The following is a 22,056-nucleotide window of genomic DNA, read 5'->3' on the forward strand; positions in this document are numbered from 1 at the left end:
AACCTTCTGGTGTACTTACAAACTTTCCAATCCATCATTTTATGAGTGCATAACCTATATGTACTAGTGTAGACCTTTGGTATCATTTCGGGCATTATTAGTGGGGTCATTTACGAGATATAAACGTGGGTCCATTAGCCCCTGCGCTAAGCTATTCAGCTGATAACGCTACTCTACGCTAACTCTCCCAATGTTAGACCCAGGTGAAAAAAGCTTCTGGGGGGTTGTTTGGCTCGAGGTCATGGTGCAAAGGACCCAAGGGTGAAATTACTCCGAACCATCACTTTAATGGTTGGATTTTTCCTCATTTTTTAAATTAAGGCATTAAGATCAATTTCCAAAAGTTGTTTTTTTTATTCCTCTTTTTAGTCAACTTTAGCATGGGTGTGTAAACTTATGCAAGCCACTGTGTGTGTATATATATATTAGATTGTATAATTAAGCATGTGATCTGTAAGGTTGACTAGGAACCAGCAATGTTCTTTTGGGGGAACATATATACATATACATCCCTATTTAAAAAGAGGAACATATAGAGTAACAACCATGTTTCAGTTTTACTAAGAGCTGTGGCTTTCAGACAATAGTGGGTTGAGCAGAGGACATTAGCTAAGTTGGGAATAAAGAGTGATTATCTGTGGTTATAGGAGACAGAGTTCTGCTGAGGAAAAGAGGGAAAGCATTGTGTGGTCTGAGAGGCTCTGTAGAAATTCCTCATGGGGAACATGCTGACCTCGAGGCTGACCTGTAAGCGTCAGCTTTTATGTGGACTTGTGCTGTGGAGTGTGCTATGGCCACTTGTTTATGACTGTGTGTGCTGTAGTATCAGCCGGCCGGCCTGGCTCACACTAATCCCGCTGCATGCTTAGTGGAGCCGCTGAGTAAAACTTGATAGGTGGATTCCAGGCTCTGTTACAGGTTTTGCTGATCAGCTCTTCAGTTACTATACAGTTCAGTTTAAATTGAAGGTATTTCTTTTACACTTGTATCCGCAGCTATGTACAGTGAAAACACAGATAAATGATTCAGCTTTGCTCAAGAGCTGCAGTAACAGCCAGCAGGTATTACACCACATGTGTCAAACTCAAGGCCCGCGGGCCAAATCCGGCCCCTTTAGATCTGGCCCGTATATCAATTTGGGTCCACAATCAATTTTGGCCCGCCTAGTTTTGCGCCAAACCAAAAACACAGGAAAGTGTTTTTTTAAAATGCAATTACCTGACATTCAAAGCAGAATATGGCAGATTTGCCAACTCTGAGACTAGAAGCAGAAAGTTTTCATAATCAGGCTCTGAAACAGGTTGTTGTTAAAAAAAATCAATGGCTAAGGAACTATTTTGATGATTTTTGTAGGGCTTCATGTCAACAAAAATGCGATAAAGAGTGTACAAAAATGTCGGAAAAAGCAACAAATTTACAAAAAGGTGACAAATGTCTCAGAAAGCCACAAAAAAGTTTGACACCCCTGTATTACACTCAACCAAATCATTACATTCGTTGGTTCATTTCTTCTTCAAAAGAGGCTTATTAACTTATTTATCTTGATTAAATATCGACTAATAAAGTATACTTTAACTTATGAACATCATATATAAGTTTTCATGTTCTTAGGCCAGGGGTCTTCAACGTTTTTTAGGCCAAGGACACCTGACCTGAAAGAGAGACTATACTATATATTGTATAAAATGTAGTTGCATAATAAACTGAGCTGACAATAACATGTAGGGTGGCCTAAAGCCTTTACACATTCCTTTTTATGGTGCCCTACAATACTAAGCTACTCTTTACATATTCATATAGCATAATGTTTTAATGTCAAACATACTTGTGGAAGGCACAGTGAATCCATAAACCTACCTGTATCATACATAAGCGTATCTTTAATGTTGTTGAGGTTGTTTTTTACATATAGGCTTATTTATCTTTGCTAATAGTATGTTGGATTCATGTTAATGTATATTTTTTTTAGACATATTTTTAGTTTTGGGGGGAAAAGCATTAAAACCCCTGCATTAACTCTGAGGACCCTCTAGGGGTCGCGGACCCCCTGTTGAAGATCTCGTCTTAAGCCTACTACACACCGAGCCGATAATCGGCCGTCGGACAGTCTGGTGAGGTCGGTGACTCCAGTCTGTTCGGTGTGTTCCGTGCCGTCGTCCGTCCGAGGGGCCGTCGGCCTTCATTTGGGCCGATTTGACGTGTATAATCGGCGGGGCGGGCACTGCCGGCAGTCGGACTCAAATGACCCATCTGATTGGTAGAGAGCTAACCCGGAAACGGGGAGCAGAATGAGCGTGACTGGAGTCTCTCAAAATCTGATGAAAATCTTTTAAACTGACCTTTTGTCGATCTGAAATGAAGACAGATTCAGCAACTGCACGGCCTATTTCTCTCTTAAAATGTTTTCAGAAACACGTTTCGGTGAACTATTTTAGTAAAATATGAGATTGTATTCTGAACGAGCCGCCATGACAGTCTGGCTTTGAATTTCTGGAGAAACCAGACCCACGTAACGTGTTTGTCCAATCAGCTGCCGGTTTTCATTTTTGGGCGACAATACAGATTAGCGCCGCCTGCTGTTATGGAGACGTATTACGTCTCGTCTCTTCGGTGTGTTCTGAGGAACTTTTTTGACCAACTCGGGGAGACTGATCAGCCCAACTGCCTTTTCTGCCGAGAGTCAGCCGTCTGGTCGGTGTGTCTGGGCCTTTAGATAATATCATTTTACTAGGGATGCCCCCTCCTAGTCGATTAGTTGACTAATCGGTCGCTTTGGTTTTAGTCGACTAAGATGCTTTAGTAGGTTTAGGTAGGTTTTTGCTTTGGCCTGATTCTGTGTGCAGAAACTCAGTTTAACAGATCCGTTGAAGCAATCAACTAATCAAATAGTCGGCAACTCATATGAGTCTTAGTTGACTAAGAACTCCTTTAATCGAGGCCAGCCATGACCAATTCAAGTTTTAATAATAAAACTACAAACACTTAATAATGTTATGCTATATATTAGCGCATTGCATAAACATAGTACATTCTCTAAAAGTACATTTTATAACATTTTAATCAGCTTTTGTGTTATCATTTGTCTGTCTTGGGGTTTGACCCAGTGAACTTTCCTTTCTCTCATGAGACCCGTCAGACTCAGCAGTGGGCTGTCCTCTCAGGTTAGCTCCTGGGGAGGATTAATGTGACCACATTGGTTAGTCAGACATTGTTTAAATCCCCAGGAGTTTCCAGAGGAAGGACTCCCAGCTAATGCAAGCCCAACCTGTCCCATCAAGCAGAACACACCTAATCATAACTGCTTTTTTTTCCTTCTCTCCAACAGACTGTAATAGCGTGTTCAGTCAGGCAGACACACTCATACTGAACCAAAGGAGCAGATTGGATGTACTTTTGTATCTGTATGTACAGTATTGAGGGTTGAGACAACGTGCAGTGTAATAGACAGGGGCGTTTCCAGGAAATGCAAAAATGAGTGCTACAGTGTGTGTCCGTGCAGTGTGTCCTTGCGTATTAGAGTGTGTACAGGAATTTCCAGGTGGATTCAAAGAATGGATTGAGTCAGAACTTCCTACAATGTCCCATTTCATGCTGGGACTTGTGGCTGCCCTGATCAATACGGAACTGCAGATAAACTTTGGTGTTATTTCAAAATCGAAACAATCCTACATGGACTTTTATGAGTTTGAGCCTCGGAGCAGTCTTGTTCCATGAATCATCTTCTGTGAGATGAATATCTTGGCTCCTATACTAATGTCGTCACGCCCCAACCACCATTTTCATGCACAAACAGGCACTGCGTTTCTGCCTAAAGGTAAAGACTCATCTGGTCGATGAAGAGAAAAACAATGACGGGTATTATGCTCACGCCCTTTGTCAAAAGTGTTTGAAAGTTCGCAAATTTAATTTCCTGGCTGCATTGCTGAAAAATATATATGAAACCAGTATGAGCTTTCCTGTTCTTAACACTTGCCGAGCACTCGCACTCGCTGCATACATGCTTTTGTAAACCCAACAGCACCCAGACGAAGGGCGAAAGTTGTGTTTATGCTTTCTGTTTCATTCCTAAGATGTTATGCAACCAAGAGCTGATCTGGTCAGATAACTCCCCCAGGGATTGATAAGGCAACAGGGAGTAGAGGATTACATGTGACTGGTTGGTGCCGTTATTTAGCCTACCTCCCTGCTTGCAGACACTGAGCCCATTCCACCGCTGGTTATTAGTTCAGTGCTGCCTCGGATTTTAGAATGAGTGAGGCTGTGTGCTAGCACAACAACCTTTTTTTTTTTTTTTTTGTCAAACCACATCCTGAGAAATGGTTATTTTAATGCAATGTTCTGTCTCCCGCATTGTGTGTTTTTATTGCCTTCTTCTTACCAGTCTGGAAAGTTGTCTTGCAAGCAAATAAACCCCCCCCCTTCCCCTGGAGGGTGACAAAAAAAGTTTTATAGAGCGATAATAATAGCTGTTTACCCACAAAAACCCAAGGTGGGACCGTAAATACCAGAGATGTGGAATGTGATTCTGGTTTAATTGTGGGAAAACGTCACATATATCTAAATGGGCACTGGCCATATCAGGGTAATAGCAGCCTTTCCTTCCTGGATTTATCCTGTGAGCCATGCTGGGAAAATGGTTAATTATCCTTTGCAGAGACCCCCTTCCCCCCCTAGATCCATTCAGTGGGACAGGCGCTTCCCTTGTCATGTGATCTGGAGCTGTGGAGTAAATCTGAGGACAAGGACCTCACCCCGATCTCAACCCCTATCCAGCTCCACTCCGTCTTCCCCCGAAAACACACACGCGGTGAGGTCCCTGTTAGTGAGGTCCCTGTTAATGCCCGAGCAGATATTACTCCCGACACGAGTTCTCAACCCAGCAGAGGATCTCCAGTCAGTTTGGGCTGACAGAACTTCGAACAAAGTAGCCATTAGGAGGTTCAATGGAGAAAACATGCTGGGTTTGCCACAAGGGAATAGGAACCTAAAGCTATACGTCGAAGGCTACATCCAGACTTGTTTTTGTCTCCACTAAGACGAGTAGAGCGGAGAATGGCACTGACTGTGATGACCCTGCAGAAGACATTTTCCTCAGCCAAAACATTGTTTTGGTTTTGTGTGACTTTGGAGGATTCCGGAAGTTGCTTGAAAATTATTTATTTATATGATGGATCCCAAAAGGCTGATCTATGCGAACATTTTGGGTGAAAGTAGATACTATTGGATGTCAACCCTTCTTTGAATGTCATAATCTTAGAAGTATAAATGTTTACAATTGCAATATACAGTATATTTAAAATGCTATCTTCGCATCACTGCCACTAAATTCCCCAGATCCTCGGTCCATCTTGTACTGTAAAGGAACACTTTGATGCACACTCCCATCTGAAATAATCAGAGCAATGCAGGACAGAGTGTTTGTGATGACAGGCAGTGTGGCGTCTGTGTTTTCTCACTCTGCAGCCCGCTGGGAAGAAGAGGTCAGGCTGATTAGATAACTGTTGTGTATGCAGAGGAGCCTGCTGGGCTCATGTGAGGGCTCCGATCCCTGATACAGAGAGCTTATACAACCGGAAAAGACCCCAGTGCATACATAACTTCACGTCCGTAACATTAAGCAACAAGCTCAATGTAAAATGGGAACAATTAAGAAACGTGTAGAAGTTGCATCAGTCATCCGTTGTTTATGCGGAAGGTGCTGCTGGTTTCATCTTCTGAGGAAATGTGGAAATATTCAGTAAGAACAGCATGAACTTTTGTTTGTGTAGTTTGGAGAATCAATGCATTTGCCTATCGTAACTGCATTTGAACTGTGATTTCCTCTGTTTGTCTCTCTCTCAGTCTGTCTCTGCCCTGACCTTTGGCCCAGATGACAGCAGCCATTAACACCTGTTGGTTAGATAACGTTCGCATGTGCTGAATACACACCGCCCCACTAATTCACACAGTTAAACAATGATGCCTTCTTAAAATGAATCGGCAAGATGCCTGAGGAGTCCTGAACGAGTTCTACTTCATAATGCTCAGTTAAGCAAGTCTGCCAAGCCACGGCTTCCTTACACGAGGATGCCTCATCAAAATGGTCTCCTGTGCAGATGACGTGAACTGCTTCGGAGTCAAATTGTACTCGTTTGTTTTCATAACATCCCAAGTAGGGCTGCACGATATGACCTAAAATCAAAACTACGATTAATTGCACATTTTACCTTGATAACGATAAATGAACGATAATTTAAAAAAAAATGTTGTCCTCATAGTTCATTGGCAAGGTTTGTACTGTAAATAGGCTCTTCAAATGTTGAAGGTGAGATATTTTTTCTAATTCAAAAGTGCCTATTTTTATGATTTTAAAATAACTTAAGGAAACACACAAAGCGGGAACTATTATGGCTATTCATTAAAAATGTATAAAATTGAAATAAAAGGACACATTGCTTGAAATGAAAATGCCTTGAGAAAAAAAGTCACATTTTAGTTTTATAAAAAAACTGTTGCAATTATCGTCACGGGGAAAAATACGTCAATAACGGCTTCAGAATTTCGATGCCGATACATTTTCGATTAATCGGCCAGCCCTAATCCCGAGTCTTTAACCCTGTCCTCGGCTGGCTCACGTGGCTTCAGAGCCAGAGTTATAGGTGGGTTATGGATAAAGTACAGCTGACTGACCTACAGGCTATGTCAATAAAGTCAGAGCACGATGTTGCTCTCTGTTATTCACCCTCACGCTGTGTTGACTCCTCACTGATGCCATATCACTGTAACTTAGCCCTCACCAGGACAAATATTTCATCCATTTGTTTATCAAACCGCAAACGGGACTTGCTTCTGAGTATTGTTTTTTCATTTAAATTTGACTTTGATGAGCGCCCGGATAGCTCAGTTGGTAGAGCGGGCGCCCATATGTAGAGGTTTACTCCTCGACGCAGCGGGCCGCGGGCTCGACTCCGACCTGCGGCCCTTTGCTGCTTGTCATTCCCACCTCTCTCTCCCCTTTCATGTCTTATGCTGTCCTATCAAAATAAAGGCTGAAAAAAAAAATCTATTTTTTTAATTATAATTGTAATTCTCTGTTGATCAAAGGCATCCTGATGTATTGCGTAGCTGTTCTGACTAAACTATGGTGGTGCAGGGGAGCAACCTTGTCAGTGGGAATATTAAAAACAGCATGTCCTTGCGTAGAAGGAAAACAAAATTTTACAGGATGATAAAATGAAATTCCTATCGAGGTTATGTTATAGATAAAAGAAACTGCACCGCGCCCACTCCTTTCTAGTACCAATTGATTCACTCATCGTTATGGCATTCAGTCCAACTATGCTGTTTTTAACCATGTGGTTCTTACACTACAGTCTCCATACATACACTTATTTCATATCCGAATGTGTGAATGTCATTTTTTGTCAGTTGCCGTTAATAAAGACTTCCTTTTCTTCCATTCTGGTTCTTACACAATAAGCTGGCACTCCCCCAGTGGGAGTCAGACATACTCTATTAGACGGTCTACTTCTACTTCTTTACCTCCTCATTTGCATGCATGACAAAAATATTAGAGAAGAGATTTAACTATAAAATGGAGTGAAGTCAAACCTGTTATGTAGCTGTAGTGTGCTATGCCAACTCTTCACTTGGCCCGTGTAAACTGAAGTCTCAGGAGGTTTAATGTTGTAAATAAACAGCATGTCCATGAGTTTGAGTCCATTATGCTATGTTCAAGTTCAACATTTAAAACCATATATTCCAGCGTCAAAAGAGAGCATTTTCTTCATTTAAATGACAAAAAAGTTTCATTTGTTTTAAACAGTACATTACTTTTATTAATTTACTGTAGAATGAGTGCATTGGAATTCTGTCAGTGCATTTAATAGTCAATAAAGACACTGAGTGGACAATGAAATGGCGCCAGAACAAAAAGGCCCTTCTGTGACCTATTTGTAATTTACAATAAAAAAAAGAAGCCCTGTACAATCTATAGCTTGATATAACTTTATGTTAATTTAATAGATACCATTCTAAGTGAGCATATCAACTTACCACGGACATGTACAAATATATAGGCACACATTCAACATCACAACTGTCCTGGTGTTCAGTGATCACATTGCCCTCCAGGTTACTTTCAGAGTAATCGTGCCTAACACAATTACAAAATATTCCACAGGAAAGGGAAATTAGTTAGTAGTAATAAGAAATCCACGGATGTGAACAAAGGGTCAATGTAGCAGTAATACTGCGGAGCAGAGGCTGTCAAAGACAAGTCCAAACATTTGTCCTGAGATGAAGACAGGGAAGACCTCTTTGGCAGGTGCTTCAATGCAAGAAAGCCGTTCCCACAGTCTGAAAGAGGTTTGTTTTTCCATGGAGGGATGGATTTTAATACCTTTCATGCTGACTGCAGCTACCCCAGCATCACACTGAAGACTCATTGTGAAAGACTTTCGCCTTGAGAGTCCTCAGGCTGCACTGCAAGTTGGAGGTGGTTTCTGACTGCAGGGCCTCTGAGAACTTGGCGTCATAGGTACGGCTGACCTGAGACTTCCTCTTGAAGGAGTTCTGGATGGTCTCCGAAGTGAAATAGTAAACAATGGGATCAAAGCAGCAGTTGGATACAGCAATGCAGAGGGCTATTGGGTAGATCGTCCGGACCACCGACTCCACAGAGCAGCCTGTTAACGTTTTAGTGCGGACCAGAGCGTAGAAAACCAAGTTTACGTTGTAGGGGATGAAGCAAAAACAAAAAATGAAGAGGTGCACAACTATCATGCGCAGGATCTTTGTTTTGTTCAGCTTCCCGCCACGGCTGATGGTTTGGGGGCGACGCAGGGTGTGCAGTACCATGATGGAGCAACAGACGTTGAGCAGAAGTGGGATGATGAAGCCCACTGTCTCTATGAAGATCACCACCTTGGACAGGTGCGCTTTCCACTGATTGGAGGAGAAGTTCTCAAAGCAGAAAGTGGCGTTGGTCTTGCTCTTCTCCTTTGAGGTGGTTTCCAACAGGAAGCCTGTGGGGAGACTCCCAGACAGCACCAACACCCACACAGCAACGCACACGATCTTAGCATTGCGCTTGGTCCTGAGCGCCCTCGAGCGAAAAGGGTACACAATGGCCAGAAAGCGATCCACGCTGATGCAGGTGAGAAACAGCATGCTGCCGTACATGTTGGTGTAGAAGAGCGAGACGGAGACCTTGCAGAGCGTGCTTCCGAAAGGCCAGTTCTGGTTGATGAAGTAGAAGACCCTCAGGGGCAGCGTGCAGACAAACAGCAGGTCGGACACCACCAGGTTCATCATGTAGGTCGTGGTCTCGTTCCTCAGCTTCAGAGAGCAGGCAAATATGTACATGGCCACGACATTGGTGATCAGTCCCACCACAAACACAATGCTGAAGATAGTACTGTACAACGGGTACTTAAAACCATCGTTCTTGTCACAGGAGTTGTTTGCCGATTGATTTCCCACCGCTAGCTGGATGGTATCGTTGTTCATTCTGAGAGACAAAGAGTGGAGGGATGATGGGTGTTTGTTATGTTATAGCTATATAACAAAAAGGGCTGCCCTGCACAATGAATTCACCACGAGTGGAGAGTAAAGCACAGAACAGTCTTAATCCAGGATACATTGAAAGACACTCTGTCATCTGACAATTCAGGCCACGGGTACAAAGGTTTCTTTCCAACACATCTGTCAATGTTAGGACGGCTGCACATGGTCAACATGATCCCTTCTCTTTCTCGATGTAGTTATCTTTGGGGGGGGGGGAGTTACCTCATATTGAAAAGACCCCTTCCAAAGGACATGAGAGATTCAGGCCGTAGCGTCCTCCCCTCCCCCTGCCCTGCCTCTCCACCAGGCTGCACCCCACAAGTTGTAGGCTTAGGTTTTACTTTAATCAGTCACACAAATGTGTCTCCTTTTCACTCCACAAGTCCTCAATTACCACGCGCTGCTGAGTCCCCAAAAGAAATGATGGCGTATCCACATTTAGGTCCGTTAGAGAGATGTCCCCATGGCAAAAATCTCTTTGTCAAAACTCAGTCCTTTGTTTTTGTCCTCTTCAGTTCCAAAGCAGCAAAGCTGTCATAATGACGCAAGGTCCTCAGCACAAACCGCCAGGCGTGTTCACAGGCGCGCTGGAGCTCTCCGTCTGTGTGTCACAATGTGAGTGTCTCACAGACAGTTTGTCCTAAGGGTCTGTTTCCTGTCCTCCCTCTTTTCTCTCTCTCTCTCTCTCTCTCTCTCTCTCTCTCTCTCTCTCTCTCTCTCTCTCGCTTCCTTACTGACTGTGAGTCACTCAAGTCTACTTCTCTCTCCCTTTCCTCAGTTTGTCTCTCCCTCTGACAGCTTCACAAGCTCTTTTCCCCGCACGCATCTCACTCAGACAGAGCTCTACTTCTTTGTGCCGGTATCGCAGTCAGTTTTTGTACTTTGGAAGGGAGAGCAGCTGTGCTAACCCCTCCTACTGCCTCCCATCTAACTCCTCCTGCTCCTTTGTCTGTTCTCTAAACCAAAACAGCTCTGCATTGTGAGGGAATTCATCAAAAGGTTTACAACACATGCTCAGAATTAGCTGGAATACTGTAAGTGTATATATGTAAAATTAATGTTTTGATCTATTCTTACTTGAGCAGTGAGAGCGCCCAAGTTAAAAATGCAATATTAAGTGTAACACAATTAACACTGAGCCATTTGTAAAGCAATTTTTCTGTATTCAATAGATTTAAAAAAAAAAGTGCCTTTATAAGGCCAAGGAACTATGATTAAGCCTTTCTTTACTACAAATAAAAACATTTTAGATATTAAAGAATAATTAGTGTTTCCAGCTACATTTTGAGTTGAAACATAACTGCTTCTTCATGGCTAAGCTGTGATGTGATGAGTGAAAATCAAAGGCCTCTTTATTTTTTATTTTTTTATTTTTTTTTGTGACTTCTTAAACCCTGTACAACCATGGAAAAGTGGAAAGTACTGTAATCTACTTAGGCTACATTTAAAAAAAACGGAGACATTTGGAAACACTGCCGCCCCCGTTTTGGTTTGAAAACTCTGTGGTTGCGTTGTAGTCTGGACGGGCACAAACGGAAACCTTTTGTTGAGGCCGATGCCCGTCAGTCAGTCTTATCGGTTAGGTAGCTTACCTACCTTTCAGTAACAGTTCCACCTCGTAGTCAAGGCTATTAAATCCCTGCTCTTACTTTTCACCATGGTTGTTCTTTCTTTAAATTATTTTCTGTAATTTCAATTTATACATCGATTTTCAACCACAGAGTAACGTCAGACTGTCTGCTTCCTGTTTACACCGGCACACACATGCCCAGTGTGTGAATGGTCATGTGATATGCGTTGTCAGACATGTTAAAGGCAAGGGGGTAAGCTTCTCCTCGGGACGCGTAGCTCCTAAGGCAACATTTTGAAACTAACAAGCCGTCACCTCCCGTTAGCTTGACTGCCATTCATTTTGACGTCACTTTGACACAGCGAATAACTTTACATCTGAAGCGTTTAAAGACTCTATTTGTCCATTGTTTATTTCTAAAGAAACGCAACAACGTATAAATTACCTTGTACCTCACGTTATGTCGTGACATAACGACATAACGATTGTGTCGTAACCACGCGACTTACTGTCGCACAGTAGAGAAATTACAGTACAGAAAGTACAGGAGAAGCTCGCAGGCAGTTTTGACTCACATTAGCTGTTTAAGTTTAATTACCAATGTTAACTAGCATTTTAGTTAGCAATAATTAACCTGTGCCTATGTTATCTCCTTACATATACCTACGCTCTCAGTCTGCAAGATTGGGAATGATTGAGATTTCTACCAGAAGACTTACAACTTTCAGACAGGTTGCTCACGTCACATCTACGTCTTCAAGCTCAGTTGGAGGCTGCTCAGTAACGCTCAGCCCTCACCGGAAAAGTGACTTCTAAAATCCTTCACTGGTCTCCGTCCAGAGCAACGGGATCTGTTGGTCCATTTTATATATGTCTATGGTTAAAGGGGCGCTATGCAGTTTTGGCAATTTCTTCACTGTTTTCTTGCTTTTTGCTCACAGGTTTCTCTATAGAGCTCCCCCTACAGCTTCGGAATAGATATTTGGCAACACTGTTGTAAAAACACGTTGGCGACTCTCCCCCCTCTCATCTTCTCCCTCTGGTCATGTGCATTTGTTTTCATAGAGCGAACGCACGGAGCCATGTCCGCTGAGGTAGACAGCTAGTAAGCCCGTAACAGACAGCGATCATAATAAAAACCTTTACAGACAATAGCAAACATCCTGAGGTCACAATAACAAGAAATACAAAGATTAAACTGAGTTTATCCCAACGATACTTAGTAATTGCAACAGCAAGAATGCCAGGTCAGCATCGGATTTGCAGGTTTCTGTTTGTCTCAGTTCTCGCCATTCTGAAAACGCCATTCTATGTTTACTCGTGTCTGACTCTTCGCTCGGTCAGTCTGCCGTTTCCTCTTTCTCTGTTCCTCCGACAATGGTTTCCTAGCTTTCTGCTTCTTTTTAGCCGGCTCAGCCATGACGATAGTGTGAAAAACTCCATCACTACCTTGTTAACCGGTTCCTGAATGGGGGCGTGTACGTGTGCAGTGCCGTGAAGCAATACGTTACATGGCGAGACCTGATATCACGCCATACTTCCTGACGCTGAGGCCGCCGGCTCGAAAGTTGCGAGGGTGGTTTTTCTGCTGACAGGCGCTAGGGGGGAGCTAGACAACTATGGGATTAGTTTTAACCATCATTCAACCCAAAAAAAGTCATATAACCATTCCAATGACTCCGAAGCTGTTCAGTTAAGGTAAATTAAGCTTTAAAAAACTGCATAGTTCCCCTTTAATATGGACGGAGATTAGTTCTGCCACTGGAGCTAAAACTCTTGTGTGGACGGAGATCGTTTTTGTCTCAAACGCCGCTTAAAAATGAAAACGTAGTAGTGTAGATGTAGCCTTATGCTACTTTATTAGGTTAAATTGGTTAATTTGCCCAACAGCATAAATAAATAACAATTTGGTCCATCTCAACCAGCTCCATTATAAAAGGCTGCTTATATATTTAAGCATGAGTAGTAATAGTCCAAAAATTTACATGGTAATAATATAAACCTGACAGCAGCCATTATTCTGCTTAACAAGTACTTTCATTTTGCTAAATGCTTTGTGTACATTTTACTGCTATTACTTATTTCACGCAACATCTTGAATGCAGGACTTGTAATGTTGTGGTATTGCTACTTTTACATAAGTAACGACTCTGAAGACTTCTTCCACCAGTGCACAGCATGACAGAAATACATCGATCTAAAGAACTCTAGATAACATAGGTCTGGGATTGCAGTTTGATTAGTTTTAATAAATAAAAATAAATAAAGACAGGAGGTCAAAAGTACCTGAGAAGTTCACTTGAAAATAATTCAGGTGACTGCCTCCTGATGAGGCAGCGGTTCCCAAAGTGGGGTCCGGGGACCCTCAGGGGTCCTTGAAGGGGTTCTAGGGGGTCCCCAGCTAAAAGAGGAATCATTTATTTTCTCTATAATTCCATCCATAAATAACACAATGGGCCCTATCTTGCACTCAGCGCAATTGCCTTTGTACACCGACACATGTATCATTCCTATTTTGCACCCGACGCACAGCGGACTTTTCCCTCCACAGACGCACGTCGGTAAATTAGGGAATGTATTTGCGCTCCCGGGGGCGGTTCAGCGAAAAGAGGAGGCGTGTTCAGGCGCAAACGTTACGTAGTCCTATTCTGCAGTTTCAGAAAACAATTCCGCCACTGACCAGGAAAAACCTGGTCTAAAGTCAGTGGCGCGTTATTCAGATGCTATTTTAGGGACGAATGCTTGGCCATAATGTAGCGTATGCACAACGCGCATACACTTCTCTCATCTACAGCAGTTCCCATTTTTGAAAATCATACATAATTACAAAGAAAAATATTACTGAAAATGTGCTTCAGGTGTTTGGATAGATCAGGAGGCACTTTACAGTACAGTCCTCAAAAAGTCGCAGCATTCTTTGTGGCTTGTTGTGTTTTACACAACATTTCCATGAATCATGGATGTGTTGATGACATAAATGAAGAAATATTAGAGGACTTAAGGAGACGTGATGTTGAACTACGGTGGGATTGGACAGTCCGGCGGAATCTGGTCCGGGAGTAATGCGCGATGCGCTCCTGGTGGAGCGGGTGGACGGAGATGGAGTGGGGGGGAGGAAGGGGCACAACAGGAGCAGGTGGTGCGTTTGGAGGCCCACGCTCCATGGCTGCAGCAATCCTCTCCAGACTTGAGGAGATGCGCCCGAGAGGCCGCAGCAACATCGCCACCCGGCCAAGACGGGCATTTGTTACTTTGCAGCATCCCGGACAGCTCCCGCTGGCGTGCGCCAGGCAAATCCGCCGTCATAATAGCAATCCGCCACGGAACAATACGCCCGCTCTTAAAGGGAATGTGTGATGACGCTCTGATTGGTTATTTTCACGTTACGCCCAAACCACACCTAGCTACTTCAGACCAACCCATTTAAGATTTGCGTCGGGCGCAAGAGTCATTTATCGAGATCCGCCCACAAAGCTACTTGCGTTTGGCGTTTCACACTTGCGTTTCAGATCGTTAAAATAGGGCCCAATGACACAATGTATGATTATTTTGGTCTTGAGTTTCAAACACTTTCTGTAATAAAACATCCTAAAAGCAAAAATCCTATCAGATGGGGGTCCCTGGGACAACATCTCATCAAATGGTGGTCCAGGGTGTAATTTGTGTCCGTTAGAAAGTTTGGGAACCACTGTGATGAGCAGACCCAAATGTTTTCTATTTACAGTTTTCAGCGGCGATCCAGAATGAAAAACAACAGAATATAGCGAACCGCTTTCCTGCTTGGGGGTGGAGATGTGTTAAAGTTCTGAGTTTTATTGACATTCTTTTAAGACTTTAAAATCTGAGGATCTGGATTGATTCCGTGTGGCCCTGGTGATGAGGCACACCCAAATTGAACTGTCTCCTTGTTGTTTTTGACAGCCTGTGTGGGCAGCAGCTCTGCTAAAGAAGAACAGTTTTATTGGAACCATTGGAAATGAGACAGAACAGAGAGCTTTCTCTATTCAGGGTTTTTTTCAGCGGCCCTTGTCAGTCCATGCCCACAGCTTTCTCTTCTCAGCGCTCTGTGAAACAGCATTCAACTTCTCCTGTAGTAGAAACTCCCCACTTGGCAGACAGTAAAAACATTGAGGCCTTTGTTCTGAGTGAAGTAGCTTAGCGGGGAGGAATGTGATTTTTATAAATAATTAGTCTCAGACAGCTTGAAAGTACTCTCAGCTTCTTTATTGGCAGTGTGGTTAATCTTTTCTGTAAATTGTCACTATATATTGTTTGAGTGTACTTGTGTTGGGTGGCTGTAACTGTCAAATAGGAAGTATACTACCTGCTTGGGTTTCCTGTCAGTAAATGAAAGCTTGTCTGGCAGATAAAACCAGCGTACGACTGCCAAATCCACACTTTGTAGTTCACATCTGTATAAAACCATGCAAAGATAAAAATTAACTTGTTCAGCTGTTTTATTCTTACACTAATATTTCCCCATTTGGAACAGACTCCAGTGAAACAAACATAAGATTTATAGTTTAGTTACATGATACTCATCTAAAGATGGTTCATTTTGATTTCACAGCGTTAGCAACAACAGCCAAACAAATGAAGGAAAGTCGTGTAGAGAATCAAAGAGACAGTGGGTGTTTTACAGCCACTGTGCCTCTCTTTGTCAGTCCGCCACAAAATAAACACTATCAAGGCTAGGGTGAAATGTTTCAAGAAAATAGAAAAAGCCGTACTATTGTCTTACACTCGAAAACATAGTTCCATGCAGCACATAAAAACAAGCTCTTCACATGCAAGTATGTGGTCTCTAAACAAAAACATGTGCCTGAAATCCCTGGACTGTTAAATTTCTCACAATGCCAGGAAACTGTCTGGCACCCCAAGGCCAAGACCCAAGGTTTTCAAATAGAAGAGAAGAATGCATGAGAAAGACAGCAGGTGACATAATACTGTTGTGTAACGATCATCAGTGGCAGTCAGAAGTGTTGTCAGACACGGGTCACAAATTTGATGATGACTTCAAACTTAAAGGTCCCATGGCATGAAAATGTTCACTTTATGAGGTTCCCCCAGCCTGCCTATGGTCCCCCAGTGGCTAGAAATGGTGATAGGTGTAAACCGAGCCCTGGTTATCCTGCTCTGCCTTTGAGAAAATGAAAGCTCAGATGAGCCGATCTGGAATCTGCTCCTTATGACGTCATAAAGAGGAAGGTTACCTCCCCTTTCTCTGCTTTGCCCGCCCAGAGAATTCTCTAGTGGCTGTAATTCTTCACCAAGGCTGAATTTCGGGAAAGAGACTTCAGATACAGTATTAGGGGACCACTAAGGTCTATATAAAAGAGACTTCAGATACAGTATTAGGGGACCACTAAGGTCTATATAAAAGAGACTTCAGATACAGTATTAGGGGACCACTAAGGTCTATATAAAAGAGACTTCAGATACAGTATTAGGGGACCACTAAGGTCTATATAAAAGAGACTTCAGATACAGTATTAGGGGCCTATATATAAGCATCCAAAAAGCAGCATGTTATAGGACCTTTAACAAATAAAAAAATTAAAAATAGAATGCAACATGAATGCGACTTTACACTAAAGGTTTGTGACTCAACATGGACTTACTTCTGAATTGACACACACATGAAACCCACAGCACAAGAGTTTTGTCTTGTGTTAGAGACAGACAGACAGGCACACTCCTATCTAACTGGTTATTTTGAACACATGTACCGTAGTGACACTTCCGATCAGCCTGGAGCACATTTCAGTCATGAAACCAAACCAGCTGCTTAAATGTGCATAAAACCAGAAATATAAGCAAGAAAGAGAATGACAGTAGTTCCCAAAATGTGGATCTAATTTGAATAGAGAGCGAGTAGTTACTTCACTTCACTTTAATGGCCACTCAGTACCCAGATACAGCAGCAGCACAGCACATATCAAACAGTAACTATGAATCACAATATTCATATTAGCTAAATAAATATGAGGTGGGTGTATCACATTTTAAAATGTCAACTTTGATGAAGCACTTTGACTTGTTTAGGACTCTAATAAAGAGAAAGCTTGGACTTGGCATGTGAGTTTGGACTGAGAGTAGGGTGCATCTCGTTAACCTTATTTGATAGCTCCTCCTCAACTCCCCAGACTCTGGTCCATTTCATTTGTCCAGAGAGTCTGGCCACTCTCCACTGACAAGTGTTAACTTCCTTGAAGGTGGGTACTCTGTTGAAGTTTAAAACTATTGGATCTGCCCAGAGCCACTCTGGATTTGCCGTAACCAATCGCTAACGTTTGGTCGTGACGTCGGCTTAGCTCCTTCACCACTAACGGAGCGAGCTGGAAAATCAAACTGTTCCCGAACCCCGTGTGGAGGAGGGCCACAACATCATGGCCACCACCAAAACTCAGCAAAGACTGTTCTCGCTCGGGCTTTAACTTCTGGATATTCGGCAGGGTTGCCACAACGAACCGAATGGCTTCGCTTGCATCTTTCTCCGCCGCCATTACGGAACTACAACCCAAACTAGCGCACAACCTCAACGTCATCGTTCTCAGCCACTCCCTCTGTTCACTGATTGGACCGGTAAAGATTTGGCGGGAGAAAACCCGCAAATATACCGCAAACGATGAACGATGTACTGAAGGAAAATGAAAATTGAAGTACGTAGGAGCGAGCATCGAGGAGGGATCACCGAGGAGCCATGTGACGCTTCTTAAACACATTTCCTCGGTTCCTCCTCCTCCTCCTCGTGTGTCTCCTGTGCTTCTTCGGTGTGAAGGACTGAGACGCTATGAAAGTACACAACTGGAGGAGTCGAGGAGGAAATGTATGCGACATGAGAAGGAGTCTTAGAGACTACCATGTGGCTTTCATAACGGTGACCTCAGCCCACCTTTTGAAGAAGTATCTAAAATAACATCCTTCAGCACCAAAACTCATTGTGCTTGATCAATGTAACAGGAAAAATGAGCAGCCCAATAAAAAATAAAAAAAAACTGCTGAACAAAAGTCTAACTTGGCAAAAGGACATTCTGGACCGCGGACAGCTTCACTGCGACTCAAAGGGCTTTCAGCTCATTCACTCATGTTCACCTTGGAAACAGACTGACGCCAAGGAAGTGTTCCAGGACTGTGACAGCAACACAAAGTCTCAGCGAGTGTACACTCAGAGCCCTCACACACATCTCAAACCATCGTTTTGTAAGAATAAAAAAAATTAAAAATATATGTTTCACCAAAGAGACTAAAACACTTAAATAAAATAAAAAATGTGTCCAGAGAAATGCACAAAGGGGAATAGATGGTTATATCAGTGAAGCTGTGTTTTCTCCTTTTCTAGACTTGAACACAGAGAAGAAACCTTGTCATGCCTGCATGAGCTATGAGCTATGAGAAGATAAGAATCCTGAGAATCCTAACTTCATTATCTAATCTCCGCCTTTTCTCGGAAAAAGTGTTTACAGTAGTTGTTGTTGTAATTTATTACGAAATGAAAACTAAATCAGATACCTGAAATACACAATAAATTAGTCTGCTGCTGGACTTTGAACGGCTGTGCTCCCCCACACTGCCTTATCAACCAAAAGCTTTTGACTGTTATTTAAAAGGAAAATACTCCCCAACCACAAATAAGTCACCCTCCCCCACTGCAACCACTGACTGCATGTTTGTATAGTAGTACAGAAAGATCTTTCACCGCATGTCTGACCAACCCAGTGTCAACTTGTCTTCACACCTACAGTACAGTCTCTGTAGCACCAAAGCCCCCACAATAACAACACTACACCATCAACAACACTAAACTATCAGCTCATTTTCAGGTTACATTTACAATTCTATGAGCGCTTAATGCCTACTATATACACTAATAGACTCTGAAAAGACTACTGACACCATCTCACATTAAAGGCAATGTGTCATAAAATGTCACTGAGTTTTTAGTCACAGACTAAAAGATTTTACTACCAAGACCTAAAACGTAATATCAAACATGTTTGATTTTGTCGGAACGTCAAGACATTAAAAAAAGACTGACTTAAGACAGCTGGGACTGAGTTTTCAGTTTTCAGGCCGCCATTGTAAATAAGAACCTGTTCTTAATGATGTGCCTGTAACTAAAGGTGAAATAAATAAAATAAAAAATGTCATTCCAATATAGGAAATTTGTCAAAGGAAATCACTTGAAAAGTAGTTTGGTATAAGGTCAGCATGTTGTCAAGTGGTCAAGGTGTCAACATTTGTGTGAGTGTGTGTGTGTGTGTGTGTGTGTGTGTGTGTGTGTGTGTGTGTGTGTGTGTGTGTGTGTGTGTGTGTGTGTGTGTAACTCAGGACCAGTCAGGCAACAGACAAGTTAAACACTTTAGATCGAAGTAGATACATACAGTACAGATACAGTAGATAATATAATAAAGTTGAGTAAAGTGTAAAGGGTCACATACAGAGTTTGTGTCCTAGATTCAGCAAATAATGTTGCATGTAATGTAAGTAAATGGTTTGTGCCTTAAACCAAAAGTATTAAGTTAAACTCCGCTTCACCCTCAACACCCTGGCTGTTGTTTGGTTTCATTTCCCTCCCCTTCACCATTCATTTACATGTTTCACTACATACTTTCATGCTGACTCAGCTGGCTTGCTAGACCACTGATGTTAATTTTGTCTCGAGGGTAAAACAAGCTATAGGCTATTATGTGCTGGAATAGCCATGCAGAGTATTTAAGTTATGTCTGAGGGAAAGACAAGCCGGCTGATGTATGGTTACAGGATTCACAGATACCTGAGCAGAAAGCTCAAACAAGGGAACTAACATATTATTGCAACCATGAAAATAGGTTTTGGTGTTATATATCTGCAGGGCTTAAAGTGATAAAAGATCCTGAGCCTGAAACCTTCATATTTTAAGAAGTAAGACGTAAGTGTGAAATCAAAACTTTCTAAATGTTGTGTTGTTACTTTGGCCAGGTCATCATCAAAAAAGCGAGTTAGTACATTCGGGATTTTGTCCATGTTGACACATCAGTTGCTTCATGTACATTTATTAAAAACTTTGCATTGCTTAGCTTTTCATATAGCTAGACGTCTAAAATCTGGGACAAGGCCATTATGTTTAAAGGAACACGCCGACTTATTGGGAATTTAGCTTTACAAATCACAACATGTAAATAGGAACATGTTGGCGTTATTTTGTCACTTATTGGGAGTAGTAGGATTACTGGAACCATTCACCTGCCTGTTCTGTGATGGGCTGATGCCGCTGGAGCCGTCAGACAGCTTTACAGCACGCATGGATATGAGAAGGGTATGTATCAACTTGTCTAACTCTGGGGGTTACGATGAATAAGCTAAATTCCCAATAAGTCGGCGTGTTCCTTTAAATAACTGCCATGCTTGATTCAGTCAAGGCAGTTTGGGCTTCCGATAGCTTTTACACAGTGGCCATCGTTAATGACAAATCATGTTCCGCTATGAACACACTGTTTATATCACAAACACGATGGGTCAGTGAAGGCGCAGTCGCAGCGGTCGTTGACGGTAACTTACTCATATGACAGAGTGCACGGACCAAAGCTTTGTGACTAGCATCTAATGACTAGCAAGCCATTTCTTACCACTGCTGCCGTACAGTGTCTTCCTTGAACATACACTGCAGAAGCAAGCACCCGGCTCCCTCAGTTTGAGGCACCAAGTGCTAAACGACTTCCCGTCTCCACCCTTTTCCTCTTGTCCCCTATTCATGCCCAGCGCCATTTGTTTTCTCAACTAAAGCTGTATCTACATGCTCCAAGTTTGACAAACTTTGCCTCCATTTTTTTTAGCCACGTTACCACGGAGACTACACCGCACCCTCGCTTTTCAGGAAAAGACCCGCCCTACTTTGCATCTGATTGGCTAGAACTCGTTTCATTGGTAGGTGGAAGTTCGATGATTGGTTAAACCCAGCGCATCAAAAACAATTCCCATGTGGACTTTTTAATTTATTTATTTTTCTAAAATATTCATATGCCAGAAATCCAGCACCAGGCCCGAGTACTTTAAGCCCTGCGTTAGAGCTGGTTCCTCTCATACGATTGGAATATTAAACCGCATGCAAGTTCCCAAACCTTTTTTTTTTTTCCTCGCAGCCGTACGCCGGAGAGCCGGCACAGTGCCGGAATACTTTAAAGGAATACGCCACCGTTTGTTGAAATAGGGCTTATCACGGTCTCCCCTGGCTGTAGATAGGTGGGCCAACACATTTTTTGTCTCAGTGCAAGTAATTAGGTTGTTTTTTTGTCTTTTGTTGGCTCACTTTTACTCACAACATGCTAACCGGCAACATAGGATTCCATTCACTACGCTAAGCTAACTAGCGGCGGCGTTGCCGGTGTTGCACCGGATTAAAACAATGCATGCACAAAAAATGCGTTGACCCACTTATCTACAGCCAGGGGAGACTGTGATAAGCCCTATTTCAACAAACGGTGGCGTATCACTTTAAGCCATGTATCGGTTCTGATCTAAAAGCAGTGGGTAGAGGAACCAACCACTGGAGACACAAGTCTAAAGCCAAAGTTAGTGATAGTGTCAGCAGATGGTAAACCAGATGAGGTGCAGCTCATTTCTCTCAAACCAACAACTTCCTGTCAACACTGAGGTTGTTGTTTTTTTAGCCCATACTAAACTAGCCCAAAAGCAGAAATACTATAGGTTATTCTTTATCTCGAGTTACAGGCAATAAAATTGGTGGAAAGTATAGAAAGCACTTAAGTACAATTTGAAGGTACTGTATTTTAGAATTTCCATTTTATGTTACTTTATACTTCTCCATTTAATTTAGGTAGGAAATATTATGACTTTTTTCTCCACTGCATTTGTCTGATGGCTTTTAGGGTCTTTGCAGATTAAGATTTTACTTACATTATGTATGATCCTCTTGTGAAATATTATAAAATTAACTCCTC

At 42.5% G+C, this 22,056-nt stretch overlaps 1 protein-coding gene across 1 annotated transcript; it reads right to left on the reverse strand.

Moving 5' to 3' along the window:
• Positions 1-7,794: 7,794 nt before the first annotated feature.
• Positions 7,795-10,412, reverse strand: lpar6a (lysophosphatidic acid receptor 6a). Its single transcript, XM_039790815.1, has one exon. The coding sequence runs from the start codon at positions 9,487-9,489 to the stop codon at positions 8,410-8,412; it is 1,080 nt and encodes a 359-aa protein (XP_039646749.1). The 5' UTR covers positions 9,490-10,412; the 3' UTR covers positions 7,795-8,409.
• Positions 10,413-22,056: the final 11,644 nt, after the last annotated feature.

Source organism: Perca fluviatilis, chromosome 2 (genome assembly GCF_010015445.1).
Source record: "Perca fluviatilis chromosome 2, GENO_Pfluv_1.0, whole genome shotgun sequence".
In the NCBI taxonomy this organism is placed as follows: domain Eukaryota; kingdom Metazoa; phylum Chordata; class Actinopteri; order Perciformes; family Percidae; genus Perca; species Perca fluviatilis.